Below are 22,197 nucleotides of genomic sequence, written 5' to 3'. Positions count from 1 at the left end.
GCTAGAGGCAGACTGCGGAGAGTGGGGGCAGCGCTGTGCACGGCTAGAGGCAGACTGCGGAGAGTGGGGCAGCGCTGTGCACGGCTAGAGGCAGACTGCGGAGAGTGGGGGCAGCGCTGTGCACGGCTAGAGGCAGACTGCGGAGAGTGAGGGCAGCGCTGTGCACGGCTAGAGGCAGACTGCGGAGAGTGAGGGCAGCGCTGTGCACGGCTAGAGGCAGACTGCGGAGAGTGGGGGCAGCGCTGTGCACGGCTAGAGGCAGACTGCGGAGAGTGAGGGCAGCGCTGTGCACGGCTAGAGGCAGACTGCGGAGAGTGGGGGCAGCGCTGTGCACGGCTAGAGGCAGACTGCGGAGAGTGAGGGCAGCGCTGTGCACGGCTAGAGGCAGACTGCGGAGAGTGGGGGCAGCGCTGTGCACGGCTAGAGGCAGACTGCGGAGAGTGGGGGCAGCGCTGTGCACGGCTAGAGGCAGACTGCGGAGAGTGGGGGCAGCGCTGTGCACGGCTAGAGGCAGACTGCGGAGAGTGGGGGCAGCGCTGTGCACGGCTAGAGGCAGACTGCGGAGAGTGAGGGCAGCGCTGTGCACGGCGAGCTGAGTGCACTGCAGACAGCGGAGACGGCGCTCAGTCCTGTCATACTGGTTTGAAAAAGCTCCTGACGCATGCGCAGTTCCTCATTCCTGACTGAGGCGTGGAGCTTTGTAGCTGTCATTCCCGCCGTTACCTTGGGAACTGGTGATGTCATCGTCAACTACCAATCGCAATTCAGGGAGCTGCGTTCTCGAGGCAAATTTGAAAAGTCAGTGTGACTGAGGACTGGGAACGGTTGTCAGAAGCGGCGGACTCGGAGCCTCGTACACAGCGCAGCCAGGAGCGGAGCCGCCGCCATGAGGAGAAGGTGAGCGGCAATTGGCTCATTAACGGATTTAACCCAGTGGGTGCCGGCCGGTCAGCGGTCATGTATCTGAACGACCTGCCAGAGTACGTGTGCGGGGCCGGTACCGGCTGTAGTGAGTGCGGGGAGTGGGACACTGTGACGTCGTATGTCGCCCACATCTGTGGTGGTGCCAGGGGCCCGTGTGCCATCTCCTGCCATGCTGGCGAGGTGCGGTATCATATATAGACTGCCTGGCTGTGCAATAATCCCCGCTCATATTCACTGTGCATATGACCTGGTGTAGAACCACAAGTCCCAGCACGGGCTGTCCGCCTCTGTCCTGGAACAGGCTGTGCACTGTGGGCTCCGGCCCCTCCCCGAAACCGGGACAGAAAGAGGTGATTGTAATACAAGGAGGCTTCTGTGCTAATGAGGCCGAGAGCCGCCAGACAGGTACAACAGGGGCGAGAGGGCAGGGAAAGGGGGAACATAGGGGCAAGAGGGAAGGGGGGGCACAGGGGCGAGAGGGCAGGGAAAGGGGGGACATAGGGGCAAGAGGGAAGGGGGGGGGCACAGGGGCGAGAGGGGGGACATGGGCAGCAAGAGGGAAGAGGGGGGGGCACAGGGGCGAGAGGGGGGACATGGGCGGGAAGAGGGGGGGGCACAGGGGCGAGAGGGGGGACATGGGCAGCAAGAGGGAAGAGGGGGGGCACAGGGGCGAGAGGGGGGACATGGGCAGGGAAGGGGGAGACACAGGGGCAAGAGGGGGGACATGGGCAGCAAGAGGGAAGAGGGGGGGGCACAGGGGCGAGAGGGCAGGGAAAGGGGTAATATGGTGGGGAGAGGGGGGGTTCACCTAAGCAACATGGTCCTTGTTTGCAGCATTTAATTTACTTCCTTGCCATCGCCTCTGTGGGCATCATCTGCCGGGGAAGTCATCACCCAGCTTTCCCAGAGCCCTGAATGTGGTGAGGTCTGTGGCCTACAGAGAACAGCTGGCCGTGTTGTGAGCACTTCTATAGTCCAGTACTGCTCAGGAATCTGGCTCCTGGGTAAATATTAACACTGGTGTACTTTGCAGCTTGGAGACCTTGAGTCGCTGCATATTGTGTTGTAGAGTATTACTAGAGAACCTGCCTCCACAGGTGTTGGTGAGGGAACAGTGGGCATGGAGCCGCGCTTCTTATCCGCTCTCCAGTTATGCCTTTATTAGGCTATGTTCACACAGTGCATCTTTTCTAACCGCAAAGATGCAGCGTTTTTGGGCCAAAAAACTCACAATACACGCACCTGCGGCAAAAAACACATGCGTTCTTGCCGCATTTTTACTGCATTTTGCCCAATACATAAGTCAAATCTATTGACTGGAAGGTCTCAAAAACGCTGGAAAAACGCTAAAAGAATTGACATGCTGCATCTTCAAAAATGCAGCCAACAAAAGATGCCCAGTGTGGACAGCAAAATCTCAGACTTTGCTGGGAGGACATGCATGCATTTTGGTGCATCTTTGTGACCTCATAAACGCATGCTGCCGGCATGTGAGAGCTCTCAGCTGAGGGCCCGGCCGCCGGCATGTGAGAGCTCTCAGCTGAGTGCCCGGCCGCCGGGTGATCAGCTGATCGTTCACAATAGTCTGCTGCCGGTAAAACTGTAAAGAAGAAAAAAAAAAAAAAAAAATCCTTTCCGTTGTTTTGTACGATCCGTTGTGCCATTATATGCAATACATCCGTTGCATCCGTCACACAACGCAATGCAACGGATGCCGTTCAACGCAAGTGTGAAACTAGCTTTAGTCATTCATGTCCCTCTGCCGACATAACTCTTATATTGCGTTCAGGGACGGACATATCATTGGTGCAACCAGTGCGACCGCACAGGGGTCCAAGGGGTCAGTGGGCCCATGACCACCTCCAAAGCAGGAGGAATTGTGCATTATGACAAGCTATTGGACTGCAATGGGCCCATATCTTGTTCTTGCACAGGGGCACTTTTTTGGTCTGTTTCCACTAGTAGTTGTGTTGGATTTGTAACCAGTGTACAGTACCTGGAGTTATTGTGATGTCACCTGGGCCTTAGATGTCAGTGTTAACTGTGTGGAAGTCTTACACATGCTCAGTTTGTATCCTTCCACTAGTACAGTCTGAGCATGTGCAGTGGAACGATGAGTGTCAGTGTGTCAGTGTCAGTGTCGTTTCAAAGGACATGATCCCAAGAGGTCTTCGCATTAAAAAATCACCTACCACGATTTTCTGTTCTGCCTTTCAAGAGGAATGGAATCAGATTCTCAGTACCTGTTCATTGAACCTGATGCGACTCATTGTCAAGTATGAGGAGCTCAAATTAACAGAACTTCAAAAGGATATTTCCACATTAAAGCAGCGTTATCTCACAATATAACAAACAGGAATTTGATACTGCCATGGAACGAATTAATAAATCAGTTTCAAATTTGGATGATAACATTGTTTTTAAAAAAGAAAAAGTTCCAAAGGGATCTCAATGACTATGCTGCAAATAAAAATTATGATTGGCATGAAGAATTCTTCTATAACAGGACGCCAAAATCCATTCTCAAGAAGAAAAAATGTAATCGAGCTTCACGTGTAAGTTTCAGTTCTTCTGAGGCAGAAATGTCTGATGGACGTAATGTGGACACTGATAATGTTTCCAATAATTCCTCCTTCAATGAATTGCCCAGGACTTTTGTACCTTCTAAATCAAAAAACGGAGGAGGGGGAGGAAACATCGGAGGAACCTACAATGTCATAACAAGAGGCAAGAAGCACAATTACCGCTAAATCAGAACAGCGTCCTTAATTTGTCATCGCGTCTTTTATCAGATGACCATATTGAACTCCTATCACGAGGTATGAACTTTGTTCCTGCATGGGACTTTAATTTTATTTTCAACATTACTGGATATTAACAGGTTTATGAGAATTCTCACTGTTAAAAAACATTTTTTTCATGATGCTGTTGGTGAACATTTTTCTAATGTGAATAATCCTGTCAGTATTAACCCTTATCGTTCTTATGACTTTTCAGAACAACGTGCAGTGTTGTGCTTGGAGGATTTGAGTGTGAATACTGCAGATGATAATCCCATTGATCAAGCCACTCAGTTTTTTTTCCAAAAAACCCTGCATTTTATCCAATAAATTCACAGGTTGAATGCATGGATAGATTTCAGGATTTAATAGAACAGGATTTAAAAAAGCTGCATGACAGTGTTCACACTCTACCTGCCAGGCACAATTTGTCTTTTAAATTAAGAAAAGCACTGCAGGATCTTGAAACAATGACTGATATTGTAATTAGAATGTCAGATAAGGGTGGGGTTGTTGTAGTAATGGATTCACTGGCTTATTGCACCCAGGTTGAATCCATGCTCAACGACCCCACTGTATACAAAAAATTAGATTTTGATCCTACTGAGAAATTTTCTGCATTGATTGTCTGATTGATGAAGGTGTACATTTGAATTATATTACTGATAAACAAAGGGATTATCTCATTGTACAACATCCTGTTACCCCGACTCTGCACGCTTTACCCAAAACACACAAGGGAATATCACCTCCCCCAATGAGGCCAATAGTCTCAGGTATCGGCTCTTCCAATGAACACGAGTGAATGGCTGGATTCAATACTGCAGCCTTTAAGGGGTGCTTCACACACAGCGAGATCGCTGCTGAGTCACGTTTTTTGTGACCTCATTAGCGATCTCGCTGTGTGTGACACTGAGCAGCGATCTGGCCCCTGCTGTGAGATCGCTGATCGTTACACACAGCCCTGGTTTGTTTTTTTATTGTTGCTCTCCCGCTGATAAGCACACATCGCTGTGTGTGACAGCGAGAGAGCAACAATCCTGAATGTGCAGGGAGCAGGAGCCGGCGTCTGACAGCCTGCGGTAAGCTGTAACCAAGGTAAACATCGGGTAACCAAGGTGGTTACCTGATATTTAAAAATAGCAACAAAAAGAGGACATTGTCCTCTTTTTGTTGCTATTTTTATATTTAGTGTAGGGACCTACAGACATGAGGTCCCGTGACGAGGGTGTAGGCTTACGTTTTATGGCCATAAATACCAACAAAAACCTCATATTTTTTTGTTTGTACAGGATACAGCCAGGCCCCTTTCTGTTGGGCCTTGCATTGTAGAGTGTCTGTCCGTGCATGATACACAGTGGGGTACGGCTTGGCAGCCCGCCTGATCTAATAGAAGGGCATCACCTAATAGGCTGCGGGTTTGTGACTGTGCCATCTGCATGTGAACAGCGCTCTATGCAAGCCACTTGTGTGCAGTTTTATCATCTAGCATTCGCCTCCCCTCCATTCCATGGAGGTGTGTGTGTGATCTGCTTCTCCTGCACCTGTGACGCTTCCACATTAGTGGGGGTTTAGCTGTATCCTGGTAGAGCATTAGCTTTTGGCCTGGGCGATGTACACACTACAGCCCAACTTGCTGTGAGTAATAATTACCTGATATTTACCTTCGTTACCAGCCTCCGCAGCTCTCACGCTGCCAGTGCCTGCTCCCTGCACACACAGCTAAGCGGTGTGAGCTGGTAACTAAGGTAAACATCGGGTAACCATACCCGATGTTTACCTTAGTTACCAGTGTCCGCAGCTTCCAGACGCCGGCTCCGTGCAAGCGAAGCGTCGCTTGCACATCGCTGCTGGCTGGGGGCTGGTCACTGGTCGCTGGTGAGATCTGCCTGTTTGACAGCTCACCAGCGACCATGTAGCGATGCAGCAGCGATCCTGACCAGGTCAGATCGCTGGTCGGATCGCTGCTGCATCGCTAAAGTGTGAAGGCACCCTAACCCATAGAACTCCAGGGTACATCAAAGATAGTATTGACATTCTTGATCAGTTCTCCAATAAAATTTGGCAAACAGGCTTTAGTTGGCTTAGTTGCGATGTTATATCACTGTACACTACCATTCCTTTATCTGTGGCTATACAAGCTTTGATTTTTCATTTGAATAAATATAGCTCCTATTCTCCAGCGTTTCAAAATTATATCATACAAGTTGCGCAATTTTTGATGGAGCATAATTTTTTCGTGTTCAATAAACAGTTTTATTTACAGTACCACGGAGTTTCTATGGGTGCTAAATTTTCGCCTTCAATTACGAATTTGGTTATGGCTCATTGGGAGGAAAAATACTTATATGATATTAATAACCCTTACTGTAAATTCATCCACTGGTACGGTAGATTTATTGATGACCAGTTATTCATTTGGAATGGTCCCTTCTTATTAATTCCGGAGTTCATGAATTATTTAAACAATAATCAATTCAATCTAAAATTTACCCATTTTTGTGACAATAATAAAATTAATTTTTTGGATTTGTCTTTCACAGGCATGCCTAACCAGATTATATCCACTTGTATTTATCGTAAACCACTGGCCGGAAATACAATTTTACATGCTATGAGTAGTCATCCTAATCATACAATCAAAGCTGTACCAGTGGGTGAATTTACCAGGGTTTTGCGTAATTGCAGTGAGCATTCTGTATATAACAATGAAGTCAGATCAGCTGAATCCAGATTAAGTGCAAGGGGTTATCCATCCTGGACACTTCAGAGAGCACGCAAGATAGTAGAAAACAAAAAACGTGATCATTTGATAGATTTTTCAAATAAAAACTCAAAGTAAAAACAATAAGAATAATATGAAATTGCATAACAAAATAGTGCTATCTTTACAATACAGCACACAATTTAATCACATCAAAAATATTATTAAACGTTATTTACCCGTTTTAAATGAAGACCCTGTCCTTGCAACCATACTGCAATCTGGTTGCAATGTGGTTGCTAAAAAAGCACCTTCACTGGGCAACATTCTTTCACCTAGTTTTTTGTAAAAAATAAACCTGTTTCCACCTGGCTTGAACACAAGGGATTTTTTAGGTGCGGCACCTCACGCTGCCGCACATGTGAATTTGCCTTACCTTGTAGCTCATTTTCAAATACTGGTGAGACTGCCACATATTCCATTTCGAGGTACATTAATTGTAATACCACCAATGTGGTTTATTGCATTAAGTGCACCAGCTGCAACCTACTTTATATTGGTTGTACAGTGAGAAAACTCAAGGTGCGTTTTAATGAACATATCCGGGATATTTATAATTCTAAGGGCACCGTTATTCCAGCCAGAAATCTCTCATCGGCATCCAGACATTTTATTTCACATCACAATTGCAATACTGACTCCCTGCGTGTTTTTGGCTTAGAAAAAGTTAAAATCTCTCCTCGTGGTGGTGATATCCAACATCAGGTTCTCACACGTGAGGCTTTTTGGATATTTCATTTGGGAACTAGAATACCCAATGGTCTTAATCTGAGACGAGATGTCATGTTTCATTATTAAATCTTGGTAGATAATGTTCGCATGTACATTTCGGATGATAGATTTTTTTTTTTATATGTGGAATTTTAATATCAAAAATCTTTTCTGTATATATAAAAAAATCTGTTCACTTATTGTTGAATTTTTGTATTGTTGCTTTGTATGTTATCTACCCCATGCTGGCACATGTGCTTTCTGATTAAACACACTCCTCCCATTGGTAGGAGTGAGTTTAAATGCTTGTGAGCAAGACATGTTCACTCAGGCTTGACAAAGAACGCAGGCAGCGTTCGAAACGCGTAGCCTTACGCCGCATTTGGGCTCCCTATTTTTGTCATCATATTAATTTTTACGTCCTTTAATAAAATTTTGCATCAGTTTTACTACTACTCCGGAAGCTGGATTTTTCTTTCTTCTATCAGTGTCAATATGACTGTTCAAAACACGTGAGGCTCCTTGTAGGTAACACAGCCCTCTAATAATCAAACAAATCCTACCCTTAGGCTATGTGCCCACGGGACAATGTACTCGCGGATATTTCCGCAGATTTGTCCGTAGGTTCCCCGCAGCTATCCATTGCTGCAGGTTCCGAGCATTTTTGTTGCGGTAAACCTGCGGGACAAGTGCGGAAATACCTGCAGAATTGCCGCCCTCTATCTCCATAGTGGAGGAACGGAAATTCTGCAGGTATTTCCCCAAGAATTGACATGCAGTTACATGCGGCTGCGGGACATCCGCAGCATATTCTGCAGCCGCACATACCATGCCATTGATAAAGCACTCCCCAAATCCCATAGGATAACATGGGGAGTGTCTGTACTTGTGCAAACCTGCAGATTTATCTGGAAAAGCCAGCTAAATCTGCAGGTTTCCGCGGCAAAATCTGCAGGTACATTGTTCCGTGGGCACATAGCCTTAAGCTGGGTTCACACATAGCGACAACGACATCGCTGTTACGTCACCATTTTCTGTGACGCAACAGCGACCTTGTAAGTCGCTGTTATGATCGCTGCTTAGCTGTCAAACACAGCAGACGCAGCAGCGATCATAACGACACGCGTCGCTGTGGAAGCGATGTTGCGCTTGGTAACTAAGGTAAATATCGGGTAACCAACCAAAGTGCTTCTCTGGTTACCCGATATTTACCTTGGTTACCAGCGCACACCGCTTAGCGCTGGCTCCCTGCACTCATAGCCACAGTACACGTCGGGTTAATAAGCAAACCTTTGCTTATTTCCCGATGTGTACTCTGGCTGTGAGCAGGGAGACGGCAGCGTGAGAGCGGCGGACGCTGTAACTAAAGTAAATATCGGGTAACCAAGGAAAGGGCTTCCTTTGGTTACTCGATGTTTACCTTGGTTACAGCTTACCGCAGCTGCCAGAAGCGGGCTCCCTGCTTGCTTCAGTTCGTCGCTCTCTCGCTGTCACACACAGCGATGTGCGCTTCACAGCGGGAGAGCAACGAACAAAAAATGAAGCAGGACATTTGGCAACGAGCGGCGACCTCACAGCAGGGGCCGGGTCGTTGCTGGTTGTCACACAAAGCGAAAGCGACGGGACGTCGCTGCTATGTCACAGAAAATGGTGTCGTAACAGCGACGTCATTGTCGTTATGTGTGAACCCAACTTTAAAATCCAAATCCATTATTTGCCAGAAATTGTCCTTTATTCAGTCACTCTCAGGTGTTGCTCAGTGCAGCCTTATGGCCAAACAGATGAATGCTCCTTCTTGTTTGCTAGCTATTTCCCTCTTTTGTCGCCTGCAAAGCTTGAGCTGTCAAGCAAGGATGAGGAGGGTGGAGATGGATGAAAACAAGTAGGTGGGACGGTGCATTGTTCTGTTATGCCATAACAAGGGTTCACCGGGCGTTTCATTAGTATATCTGAATAAGGATTTATGGGTAACTCACCAACAGATTTGGACACTAAAGGTCCAATTTGTATTATTAGGCCTGTGTCCTCTAAAGGCTGCTCTGCTTGGTTTGAACATTCATTTTCTGTTGACCATTCCTTCTACAGAACGCCAATCACCAGTGTGAACCTACAGGGATATGTTCACAATTATCAGGTTTTTTAGGAATAGTCTCTGACCTGATAAACCTCATCTAACCTTCAGGATAATTCAGGGGTCTCAAACTCTGCTGAGTATAAGGGCTGCACATAGGAAAAAAAAATATGTGAGGGGCCGCATTCTTTGCTGGACCCAGTGACATTTTTAGTGATCACATATTGTTCCTTCTATACACCTTTTAGATCACTTTTTATTGAAAAATGTTTTGCTTGTTTATTATAACAAATGGCCACTTTTTTTAATTTCAGTTTATCTCTAAAAATTATTTTTTAATGGAGGAAAATAAAATCTTTTTTTTTTTTTTTTTTTTTTTTTTTTTTTCTTCATTTTATCCCCTTCTTGGAAGTAATATCGTTTTTCAATTACCACCATATGGTAATTTTGGCCAATATTTTGTAGCAATATTTCCATCCTTGTCCTCCTCTTTTAGTAATGTCCCCATCCTGTGGCAATGTGCCCATATTGTCCTCCCCTGTGGTAATAAGGTGCCCATATTGTCCTCCCCTGTGGTAATAAGGTGCCCATATTGTCCCCCTGTAGTAATGTCCCATCCTGTAGTAATATCCCGTTAGGACGTTGTTCACATACAAAAAAAAAATTCTTCTCACCTCTCCTCCATTCCCTTGTTGTCTTCCTTACCTGCTTCTTGCAGCCCGCAGGTACCTAGACCCCGTGAAGACTGTGACGATTGCGCTTTGGTAAATGGGGCCGCCGCCATCAGCGCTTTCCCTCTGGGGAACGATTTACAGCACTGCTGCTCGCTTCACATCCTTACTAATGACAGCTGCGCCGGCCAATCAGAATACATCCACGTTAGCTGCTGGCCTCTGATTGGCCGGCGGCAGCTGCTATTAGTGAAGCTGTGTAGAGAGGTGCTTCTCTGCGCGGTGCCACAAGTTATATTCACCTGAAGGAAAGTGTTGACGGCGGCGTCGGCCCCGTGTACCGGGCCACAATAGTCATGGGGTCTAGGTATTTGTGGGCCGCAAGAAGCAGCCTCAGGGACCGCGTGTTTGAGACCTCTAGTAAAAGCCATATCTTTTTTTTTTTTTTTTATTTTTTTATTTTTTTATTCCTCTGAGCTGAAACCCATCTATCTACAGTAAGGTCGGGTAAAGAGAAGGAAGAGCGGAATCTTTTGGAATCTCTCCTTGTGAAGCTTTTCAGCATTGTGTGTAAATGTGCAGCCTCCCTGGTGAGAGGCTGAAGTGGGCCGGTAGGTGTGGCGATGACCTTAGGGTACCTTCACACTTAGCGATGCAGCAGCGATCCGACCAGCGATCTGACCTGGTCAGGATCGCTGCTGCATCGCTACATGGTCGCTGGTGAGCTGTCAAACAGGCAGAGCTCACCAGCGACCAGTGAACAGCCCCCAGCCAGCAGCGACGTGCAAGCGACGCTGCGCTTGCACGGAGCTGCCGTCTGGAAGCTGCGGAGACTGGTAACTAAGGTAAACATCGGGTATGGTTACCCGATGTTTACATTAGTTACCAGCGCACAGCTGTGTGTGCAGGGAGCAGGGAGCCGCGCACACTGAGCGCTGGCTCCTTGCTCTCCTACCATAGCTACAGTACACATCGGGTTAATTAACCCGATGTGTAATGCAGCTACATGTTCAGAGAGCAGGGAGCCGCGCACACTGCTTAGCGCTGGCTCCTTGCTCTCCTAGCTGCTGTACACATCGGGTTAATTAACCCGATGTGTACAGCAGCTACATGTGCAGAGAGCCGGAGCCGGCAGCACAGGCAGCGTGAGAGCTGCAGAGGCTCGTAACTAAGGTAAATATCGGGTAACCACCTTGGTTACCCGATGTTTATCTTGGATACAGCTTACCTCAGCTGTCAGATGCCGGCTCCTGCTCGCTTCATTTGTCGCTCTCTCGCTGTCACACACAGCGATCTGTGTGTCACAGCGGGAGAGCGGCTTTGAAGAAAACGAACCAGGGCTGTGTGTAACGAGCAGCGATCTCGCAGCAGGGGCCAGATCGCTGCTCATTGTCACACACAGCGAGATCGCTAATGAGGTCACTGCTGCGTCACAAAAAGCGTGACTCAGCAGCGATCTCGGCAGCGAGCTCGCTGTGTGTGAAGCACCCCTTACACATTAGACAGCCATTCTTCAGCGGCTGCCACACCCGGGTGGGGGCTTATCTAGGGTGGATTCCCAGGCTGAGCATTTTGTCACACAAATTTCTTCGTCTGAAAAACGCTCAGTTTATCTCAGTAGGATTGTGTGAGATGAACATGACCGTACCAGGACTTCCCGCAAAATCCACAGGAAATACACAATATTTGAACATAACTTTGAAAACCCACTTGCCTGATCCTTCTCTCCTGCAACATCTGCTGAAATGTGTCTAATGTGTATGGGACACAACAAGCGTGATCTACAGAACATCGAGTGGGAATAGATAGCGTTGACCGCAAAATTGAGCGATGGAAAGGGATGCAATTTTTTAATTTAGCCTCCATAAGGCCTCATTCAGACATCTGTGGGTCAAGTGTGTATGTTCTCTCCTTGGATTTCACAGACAGAACACGTACTCATTATAGTCTATGCAGTGGTCCACATGTTTGTGGTTTTGTGGAATGAATGGTCTGAAAAAAAATCAAGGAATCATCCATTTTTTTGATCAAAGTCACAGATTTATTTATTATTTACTGTATTTTATTATTTCATGTAAGAAAATCGCTGATAAAAAGTGATCAAACACTGATGAGAATCCGATCCAAAGCCCTCCTGAACATTGGCCCATGTTTTTTACCTACGACAAAATCACTGACGTCTGAATGAGGCCTTGCTGAAAGATGTTTTTGCTTTTGCTTTATGATCTGTGGCAAGAACACCTCTTTTAAAATGTGGGGCAAAGCCTGTGTTTTGCAAGCAAGTGTCCCCATAAGGCAGCTGAAATTGTCACTTAAGCTGAGTTCACATGTCCATTAATCATACATTAGAACAGATGCTGCAGAGATCCATTGTCCAAAAAGTTCTGCAAACACAACCTTTTTTTTTTTTTTTTTTTATTTTTTTTGTTCGATGTTAAATAACAGATTCCTGCCTTATCCAATATTATTATTATATTTTTTTTTTTTTTACATCGCAGTCTATGGAGAACAGATCCATTAATGGATTGCTATTTACCTTTCATTTGCAACAGTTCCTGTAAACAAGAAAGGGATCCTTTACAAATGGAAAAACATGGACGTCTAAATGGTAATCCATTAATATATACATTCTCTATAGACTCCAATGTTATAAAAAAAAAAAAAAAAAAAAAAGGCAGAAATCAGTTATTTAACAATGGACAAAAAACAGTTGTTTGCAGAACTTTTTCCCAATGGATCTCTGCAGGATCTGTTTTAGCGGATGATTACTGGACATGTACTTGACAAATCTGTTGAAGAAATTTGTGACAGACATTCTGTATCTGAACGGAAATGTTTGTGGAATAGATGAATGGATTTTTTAAAATCAATTCAGATGTATTTATAAATGTCTGTAAATGAACCCGTGGGCGATGTTCCCTTGGTTTTTTGGAGCAGGTCTGATCTATTATCCTTAAAAAAACACCTTTTATTTTGCAACCAATGAGCTCATATTGCATAAAGATCCATGCACTCTGCATTGCTGTGTGTGGTGGCACCTAGTCCTTGTAGGTCCTTACTATGGACATGTAGGCACTTTATATGTGACTGTGTGGGATCTTTGCAAAATAATGTTCCCAATTTAAAAGCAATACTGATATAACAACATATTTTTAGTGTTACTCTCCTAATAAGTCATTACATACCTAATAAAATCGCTGTGTCAGTGCTCCTTGCTACTATGTCCTCCAGAGACTGACTGACTACCTACTGTACATGGGTGCTGCTGCCCATGTAAGCGAAAACTGGCACTGCAGGGATGTCCTGGACTACTTGTGTGACTATTGCAGCTGGTCTGAGGCTTCTGAATCACTGCAGTAGTCTGAATATCATGCCTGCGGGCCCGAACAGCAGAGAGCACTGTGGTGGATCTATCGGGTAAGCAACGTGTTACATGTATGCTTCAAAGCCTACATCTATATTGGGGGAGTCTTGAGGAATAGCTGAATAGCTGATGCCAGGTGCTCTAAATTACTCCCCCCACCACCCCAGCCAGGTTTTATGCTCAATAATTCCCTTTTGACTAAAAGATGTATTTATCATGGCATTTACCAATTGATATAACTGCAGTGACACTGTGACAAAAATAAGCATTAAAGAGGTTTTCCAAACTTTCCAAATTCTACTTAAATGAATGTTAAATAATAAGTCAGATAACCTACTGATTGTTTTCTAATCTCTTTGTTGCCCAATCCTCTCTGAGCCGTGACGTTCTCTGCTGCCTTAACGGGAATCTGTCATCAGTTTTTTGCCACCTAATCTGAGAGCAGCTTGATGAAGGGGCAGGGATCCTAATTCTAGTGATGTGTCACTTACTGGGCTGCATAATAATAATAATAATAATAATTAATAATTTATTCATTTATATAGCGCTGTTAATTCCACAGCACTTTACATACATCAGGAACACTGTCACCATTGGGGCTCAAAATCTAGAGTCCCTACCGGTATGTTTTTGGAGTGTGGGAGGAAACCGGAGTACCCGGAGGAAACCCACGCAAACACGGGGAGAACATATAAACTCCTTGCAGATGTTGTCCTTGGTGGGATTTGAACCCAGGACCCCAGCGCTGCAAGGCTGCAGTGCTAACCACTGAGCCACTTTTATTAAACTCCTGTTTAATTAGCAGGAGATTATCATTAGAGGACTACTTGGCATTCTGGCAGGTAGTCCAACATATTCATGAGCTTGTTCTAACCCTGCTGTACATTGAAATAACTGCTAGATCTGCAGCAGAGTAACCAGAGCTATCAGCAGAATGTCGGCAAAAAGCTCAGTAAACGATCTATCACTGGAATCAGGGTCTCTGTCTCTACATTATACTGCTGTCAGGTGGGAAGCAAAAACCTGGTGACAGATTCTCTCTTAATACTGTCCTACTCATTTTAATAACTAAGCCAGCCCCTGTTATCTGAGGTATAAATCAAGGAGGCGGCTGACATAGCTATTGAAACCGGCTGTCAAGCAGCCCCTTGCACTGCTCCAGTCACATCCATTATTACAGAATTTCCCTAGGCTGACCCCGCTGTAGCAGGTTTCTGGCCCCTCCATGATAGCTTTGTGCCAGCAGAACGTGGGGGGCAGGTTCTTCCTGTGTTGAGGCGTCTGCCTGTCCTTGTGTGATCTGCCATCAGTTGTATTGTAGGGGCATCTAGACTGTTACTTTTCCCAGGTTGAAAAGTTTTTCTGTGAAGCTCTAATTGAGGGGTTATTGAGGACCTGAAGACATCGTCCAGCTGTAGGAAAGGCAGACAGCTTATATTGTATTACAAAAATAGAAAGGTGGCATACTTTGAACAGAGAAGTTGTTGATTTGGTCGGCAGAAGAACCCTGAACAATTGATAAAACCTTTCACCAGAACCCCCCGATGGCACAGGGACCCCGGCTTGTTCTCACCTGGGGTTTGGTTGGTTCAGGTGTAAATTGAATATAAACCCTTCCAGACAGTGGAGTGGCGTCATCTCACCAGCCCGGGCAGTCTGAGGGTGGAGCGGCGAGGGCTGCAGTGTCAGCCGTTACATTCCTGTGTTGTGTAGTCAGGTTCTGTGCACAATGTGATCACTGTGTAGTCTTGTAGCATTGCTCTCATCCATTCGTAAAGATCATGGCTATAGCAGAACCAGTAGGTCACTATTAATCCCTCATCCAAATAGTTTGCCAAATATTCTATAATTCCCGGATGCACAAAATGTTTTGGTCCACACAAAGGTATCCATCTGGTGTCTAATACACCCTTTTGGTATATAGTGGGGATCGTCCGTTCCTGTTTTTACCTGTAAAATATCAATGTGTGTGATGGAGGCTCCGACCCAGATGTGAACGTAATATAAATTAGGTCTTAACAAGCAGAGACATAAACATTACAGCAGGACCAGTGTATCTGATAGCAGTGAGAGCACTGACCAGAGGAGCTTACACTCCATCTGAAGTCTAAAGGAAGATGAAAGATGGCAGAATGAGTAAGTAAATCCAGTCTTTTTAAAAGGGAGGACTTTTCAGCCTTCTTCTGGGGCCTCATCAGCCCCTCATTATTGCTGATTGTTAAGCTCCACCATTGTTGGTAGTCCATGGCTAAATGGTTACCTAGACTTTTCTTAAGGCCCCTTTCACACGTCAGTGATTCTGGGACGTTTGTGCTTTTTTTGAAACGTACCAGAATCACTGACATACGCAGACCCATTATAATGAATGGGTCTGCTCACACGTCAGTGATTTTTCACTGCACGTGTCTCCGTGCGTGTACCCGCGTGTCCGTGATTGCCGCACGGAGACATGTCCATTTTTTTCTGGCATAACTGATGTCCCTCAGACCACGCAGTGGTGTGATCCGTGAGACACGTGCCAGAAAAAAACGTGCTTTTAAAATAAAAATATTTTTACTCACCCGGCTCCAGCGATGTCCTCTGCAGCCCGTGCAGCTTGCTGCTTCTGAGCCGGCTCATTATTGTCGTGCATATTCATGATGCACGACACAGCCGACCCGGAAGCAGCTGCTGCGGATGCTGCACCGCGGGAGCATTCAGCACCATGGAGCGCGCACAGGTGAGTTAATCTCTAAGTGCAATCACGGGCCACGGAAAACGGAGCCCGGATTGCACTTAGACAACCCACGTGTGCCATGATTCCCGGCACACGTAGGGACATGTGCGTGTTTTACACGCCAGTGAAAAACGTCAGTGTTTTTCACTGACGTGTGAAACGGGCCTCAGGCCTGCGACACACATCCGTGCCACCGGCACGTGTTTGTAATTTTTTTACACGTACCGGCGGCACGGAGACATGTTAAGCAATGCTACCCTATTGTAGCAGGCACACACACGTTAAACCACACGAAACGTGTGTCCGTGTGCGTTTGTACGTGTGTGCGTTTTTCAAAGCGCTGACATGTCAGTGTTTTCTCCCGCAGCACAGGTGTCACACGGCCCGCACCCGTACCACACGGGTGTAGTGTGGATGCGGTCCCGTGTGACACGCGCTGGAGAAAACACATGTGTCAGTGAAAAAAACCCCAAAACATTAACTCACCTTCTCCAGCCCTCCTGTCTCTGCCACTGCTGCCTCTTGCTGCCGACCGCCGCTCATTATTCTCATTTAATACTCACTTCACTGCCTGGCAGAAGCGGGGAGATGGGAGGGCTGGAGACCGAGGATCAGCAGCGCGGACAGCAGGAAGGACCACATGAGTATGTAAATTACCGGTTCTACGTGTGCTATCGCGGATAGCACACGTAGAACACACGTGGCCCGTACGTACCAGAGACACGTACTTACAACACGCAGGGGAAATACGTGTCTCTCGGCACGTGCGTGAATTTCACGTGAGTGTGGTAGAGGCCTAAAGCACCATATTGCCCTTTTTTTTCTCTTTGTTTTAATATCACCCCCCGCTGTGGTATCATGAATGCATGTTCCCTGCCCCTAGTATTATACTTACCAGCCGCTGTCTTCTATTCTCTGTGCCGCTTTTGTTATAAACTGCTAGATCAGTGTTTGCTGGGCGAGCCGGAGGTAATTTTTCAATGTAAGTCTATGACAGCCTATGAGGCTTTCTGCCACTTATTTTGGGAGATTGACCGGAAGTCAGTGGTAAGGCGTAAGCCACAAGCATGAAAATCGGAGCTAGTGGAATGCGATAAAACATCGCATTCCACTCGGACCAATATTAGCCTATGTGCCAGCAACCATGAGCGGTTATTTTCTCAGTCCTAATTGGACCGAGAAAACAGTCGCAGCATGTTGCGGGTGGAATGTGATCCTAGTTTCTCTTGCACCCATTCAAGTCTATGGGGCGAGAGAAAGATCGCACTGCACTCGCATTACAGCGGTGTAATGCAAGTGCAGAGCGAGAATGGCAATAGCTGGCAACGGAGGAGAGAGGGAGATAAATCCCTGCCTCCCCTCCTCCGTGCCAGCCCTCCCCTCCTCAGAGCCGGCCTGCCCCCCGCAGCTGTGGTCCGATCGCATGGTTGGACCTCAGTCGCAGGGACACTCACATGACACTCGGCTCCTGCTGTGATGCCAGCGTGAGCCGAGTGTCATGCGAGGATCGCAGTAGTGCCCCGTGTGGCTTCAGTCACAATCAGTAGCTGTGGTGACAAGGTAATGGCGCGGTACCAGGAAGAGCAGAAGATGGCGACTGGTAAGCATATTACTAGTGGCAGGAAAATGCATTAGTGATACCACTCCAGCGGTGAAATAATACAAACTCTGGAATGGTGTTTTAAATGGGAATTGTACTTTCAACAAACTCCATGAAAATTTAAGAAACTTTTATCTTTATCAGAGAATTCTAATGCTGTCTTGTCTTGAGACATGTCTTCCTTACCAACTGCCTCCTGAACTCACCAGCCACTTTAAAAAGCAGCTCAAATCCATGTGAACAGTATGTGAAATTATTTTTTTTTTTTTTGCATATACGCAGACACAGTCTGACTAGACTTATCTAGCCTTTATCAAATGCCTTGTATTGAGTGAGGCGAGACATGTCTAGTCAGCACATGACCACATGTAGGCATATCGCATTCATGCGGTCACGCAGTTGCCGCCACTGGTGAATCCTGACCGCGTGTGCTGTGAGGATTCACAAGTCTGCAGTCACATAGTGACACGTAAAGTGACTGCAGATTTGCACCCCAAGGCCAGATAACTAATTTAGGCCTCGCTTACAAGAGCGTATAAATTGGGCAAGTTTTGCACTCGGATCCGTGTTAGTCAATGAGTTGGAGCAGATGGTCAGGTTTTTTTAGGTTTCTTTTTTTGTCTTTTTTTTTTTTTTTTCCTCCCATCTTCTGGATGGGGAAAAAAAGTTGCGAGTGGATGCTGAAATCATGCGAGACTCGCCAGTACAAGTCAATGGGTGCGAGGGAAGAAATAGGGCGCCACTGGACAATCATAGTGACGTCCGTTTTTATGGATACATTACAATTCTGTAGCATAGAACACTGTAAATGGTCCTGTAAGTGAATAATAGTTGCTGAGAAAAACACGGATTGCATACGAACAGCACATGGAAGATTTTTCTCACTTGTCATCCAACTCTCATGGCTGAGAATGGGACCGTTTTTTCATGCGCTTGTGTGACCCCAGCCTTAACCCCTTTACTACTAAGGACGTAACTGTACGTCCTTGTTCGTATCGCGGTAATCGCCACCAGCTAGTGCGGTGATCTCTCCACATGTCTGCTGATTTGGACAGCAGACGTGTGGGGCTAACAGCATGGGTGGCTCCGCCATCCACCTGCTTCTGCTTGCCACTTAGTTTGCGCTTTCAGAATGTGACAGCGAGATTTAAATGGCCGTGGCGGGGATTGCGCCGTTCCCCTGCTGCCATTAGAGGCCCCGTGACGCCATCATGGGAGCCGATGTTTGCCATGATAGTAACATGACATATCATGTCACTATCATGACCTATTTCTTGTGAGAGCCGACAGAGCGGTGGCTCTCACAGGAACGCTGCATTTCTGCTGATCAGAGCTGTGCAGCTCTGATCAACAGAAATGAACAAGCTATCAGACTGCTGATCCAGGAAGTTTCCTATGGGGACTAGTGGAATAAATAAAAAAAAAAAATTTTTTTTTTTAAAAGTATGAAAAAATAAAACTAAGTTCAAATCACTCCCCGTTTGCCCCATTAAAAAAAACGCACACATTTAGTATCACCGCGTTCAGAAATGTCCGATCTGTCAAAATATAAAATCAATCAATCTTATTGGTATATGTCGCGGGGAGAAAAAAATTCCAAACTCCAAAGTTAAGGTTTTTTTTTTGTCTTTTTGGTCACCGCAAAAATTTTAAAATGCAATCAAAGCTTAAAATCTGCGCAAAAATGGCATCATTAAAAATGGCAGCTCAAGACAAAAAATAGTCAGAGTCCCAGATCCTATAAAATGAGACTGCTACCAGGTCTTAAAAAATGGTGCCAAAAGCACTTTTTTTGTTTTGTTTTTTTTTTATGGGACAAACTTCAGAATTTTTTTTTAACCACCATAGATAAAAGTATACATGTTTGGTATCTATGAACTTGTACCAATGTGAGGCATCATATGGACACATCAGTTTTACCGTGTGGTGAACACTGAATAAAATATCCCAAAAACAATCGTTCAATGACACTTCTTTTTTCATTTTCACCGCACTTGGAATTTTGTTCCCGTCTTCCAGTACACTATATGGTAAAACTAATTCAAAAGTACAACTCATACCGCAAAAGCCCTAATATGGCAAGATTCATGGAAAACTAAAAAAGTTAGGCTCTCGGAAGAAGGGGAGGAAAAAAAAAAAAACGGAAAATCTCCAGGGGGTGCAGGGGTTAAGGAATAAGTAGGAATCCCTCTGTCATGTATTGAAGAGATCTTGATAACTAATCTCTTCCCATCAGCTCAGTAAATTGCAAACTAAAGCCCCCGTCACACACAGTGAGATCGCTGAAACGTGACAGGTTTTGTGAGGTATCAGCGACCTCGCCAGTGATATCGCTGTGTGTGACAAGCAGCAGCGAGCGGTCCCCTGCTGTGAGGTCGCTGATCGTGACAAAATGATCAGGACCATTTTTTTGCTCGTTGGTCTCCTGCTGTGCAGCACGCATTGATGTGTTTGACGGCGTAAGACCAACACGCGCCGGTTCTGAGTATGCATGGAGCCGTCATTACACGGGTCACTGGTGGCTGGTTGCTGTGGAGATCTGCCTGACTGACAGCTCAACAGCGACCATGTAGCGACGTACCAGCGATCCCTGCCAGGTCGGATCGCTGGTGGGATCGCAGGTAAGTCGCTATGTGAAATGGAACCTTTAAATACTCATTCAACTGACCGTATAATCTGTCCTAGAGCACCATAGACCCATTATAGCGAGTGTGCTACTGCCCATGACTAAATTTCTATACAGACCAGTCCTCTGGGAAAAAATGTCAGAATTCGCTTATTTGATCTATTTTATGGAGTAGAATAATGCATGCAATGTAAAGGGCATCTCTGGCACCTGTCTATAACACATGGGGCCAGTTCAATAGAATTGAATAAGCAAAAATGAGCCATTATATTGCTAAAAGATAGATTTGTGAGTTCAGACAAAAGCACCAGTTGGCATATATTGAGTTGTGATAGGGGCAAGGATGTGCAGTCGGTAAGTCAAACCCCGACTCCTCAATCTCCCTGACTCAGACTCCCTCATACATGGTTCCTGTTTAAGTGATACATTTGTTAAGGTGAACTCTTAACCAGAGATCACTAGTTGCCTACTGCCTGGCTGAATTGTTTTATACCAAGTGCATGCATAAAAGAATTCACACCAGACAGTCGGATATGAAGTCTCTTCTTGGTCACAGTAAAGATGGCACCAAAACAGACAGAGAAGGAACATGCGTCCTCTTGATATAGGCTAGGGGCGTACACAAGTTCAGATATGCCCATTTAGTGGGACAGTTCATGAGCTAGCCAATGGGGAGATCCGTGTTGCTGTTGATGGGTGTGTCTGACTTCAGTGGATGAAACCATGATGATGGGAGGGACGTCATCTGGTGCATCCATGCTGATGGTTTGGTCTGTGATGTCTTCTAGCTTGACCAGGGGTCTTCCCTTATATGGTATCTTCTTTCATCTGGACATTCCTTGCATTCCAAGCAAGGTGTGGATAACAGGAAATGGCGGCCATCTTTATATCTGTGTCATGTATATGATCTGAAACCTGAATTATGTAAGGCAAATCGACATATTTCCCACAATCCCTTGTCAAGAGGTTAATTAAGTATTTAATCGTATGGCTCTCCTCAACAGTCCCCCCTAAATACTTTATTAACCTTCTGACCCTACCGTGGTCCTCTAACATATCAGCTCTAATGCTTTAACTGCAACTTTTTCATTTTTCTATCCACTATACAAGCAATGCTAAGCCTTTGCCCCACTGGTACAGACTGCTAATCAGAGAGTTGATCACATCCCGCACACACAGTTCACAGAGGCACAGGTAATATCCCAGTCCTTAGAACAGACTATTTAATACCGAAGATTTTGAGATTAATCGATAAGAAAGAGTAAGGCAATTGTAAGAATAAGCTTCTTACTGTTATGCTGCAGCTTTTAAGCTGGGTTTACACACTGCAACATCTCAAACGACATCGCTATAACGTCACCGGTTTTGTGACGCAATAGCGATGTTGTTTGCGATGTTACAGTGTGTGAAACCTATCAGCGACCTGGCCCCTGCTGTGAAGTTGCTGGAAGCTGCTGATCACTACAAGTCGTTCAGGACCATTCCTAGGTCCTTTGTTTCCCGCTGTGCAGCATGAAGTTTCAGTGTGTGAATCCTTTTCAGCGACTTTGTTAGCAACTTCCCTTTCAAAAGGCTGCTTATCAACGTCCCCAACAACCAGCCAGGTCGCTCTGCAGTTCCGGATCGCTGGTAAGTTGTTGGCCAGGTTTGCCGGGTTGAACGCTCACCAGAGACTTAGCAGAGACTTAGGGAGGTCGCTATTGCGTCACCAAACCGGTGACGTTACAGCGATGTCCTTTGCGATGTTGCAGTGTGTAAACCCAGCTTTAGCGTTACTGTTTCTGAAAGACTGAATCTCAGTCAACATCTGAGTGCTGTCCGCGTCTTCGAGACTTTTCTACCTGAATACACCTGATTGTATCACAACACTAATGGATCTCTTCTTGTCTCGGGTCCATAATCTACCACCAAGAGGCCTTTAACAAGATTTCCCTTACGCATGGATCCGATTACCTTCAGTAAGGGGTGCT

The 22,197-nt window shown here is 45.9% G+C and overlaps 1 protein-coding gene across 4 annotated transcripts in view; it reads left to right on the top strand.

Moving 5' to 3' along the window:
* The first annotated feature begins 702 nt into the window (after positions 1 to 702).
* PRC1 (protein regulator of cytokinesis 1) overlaps positions 703 to 22,197 on the top strand; it is a 149,976-nt gene continuing 128,481 nt past the window's right edge. For 2 of the 4 annotated variants that reach the window (XM_075345898.1, XM_075345901.1), the window contains exon 1: positions 703 to 897. In XM_075345898.1, the coding sequence (XP_075202013.1) occupies positions 887 to 897 (11 nt within the window). In that variant the 5' untranslated portion in view covers positions 703 to 886. The remainder of the gene's footprint in view (positions 898 to 22,197) is intronic. The other 2 variants (XM_075345900.1, XM_075345899.1) reach the window with 1 other exon arrangement.

Source organism: Anomaloglossus baeobatrachus, chromosome 4, assembly GCF_048569485.1.
Source record: "Anomaloglossus baeobatrachus isolate aAnoBae1 chromosome 4, aAnoBae1.hap1, whole genome shotgun sequence".
NCBI lineage: Eukaryota > Metazoa > Chordata > Amphibia > Anura > Aromobatidae > Anomaloglossus > Anomaloglossus baeobatrachus.
The sequence above is the reverse complement of the archived record's forward strand: the minus strand, read 5'-3'. Positions and strand labels throughout refer to the sequence as shown.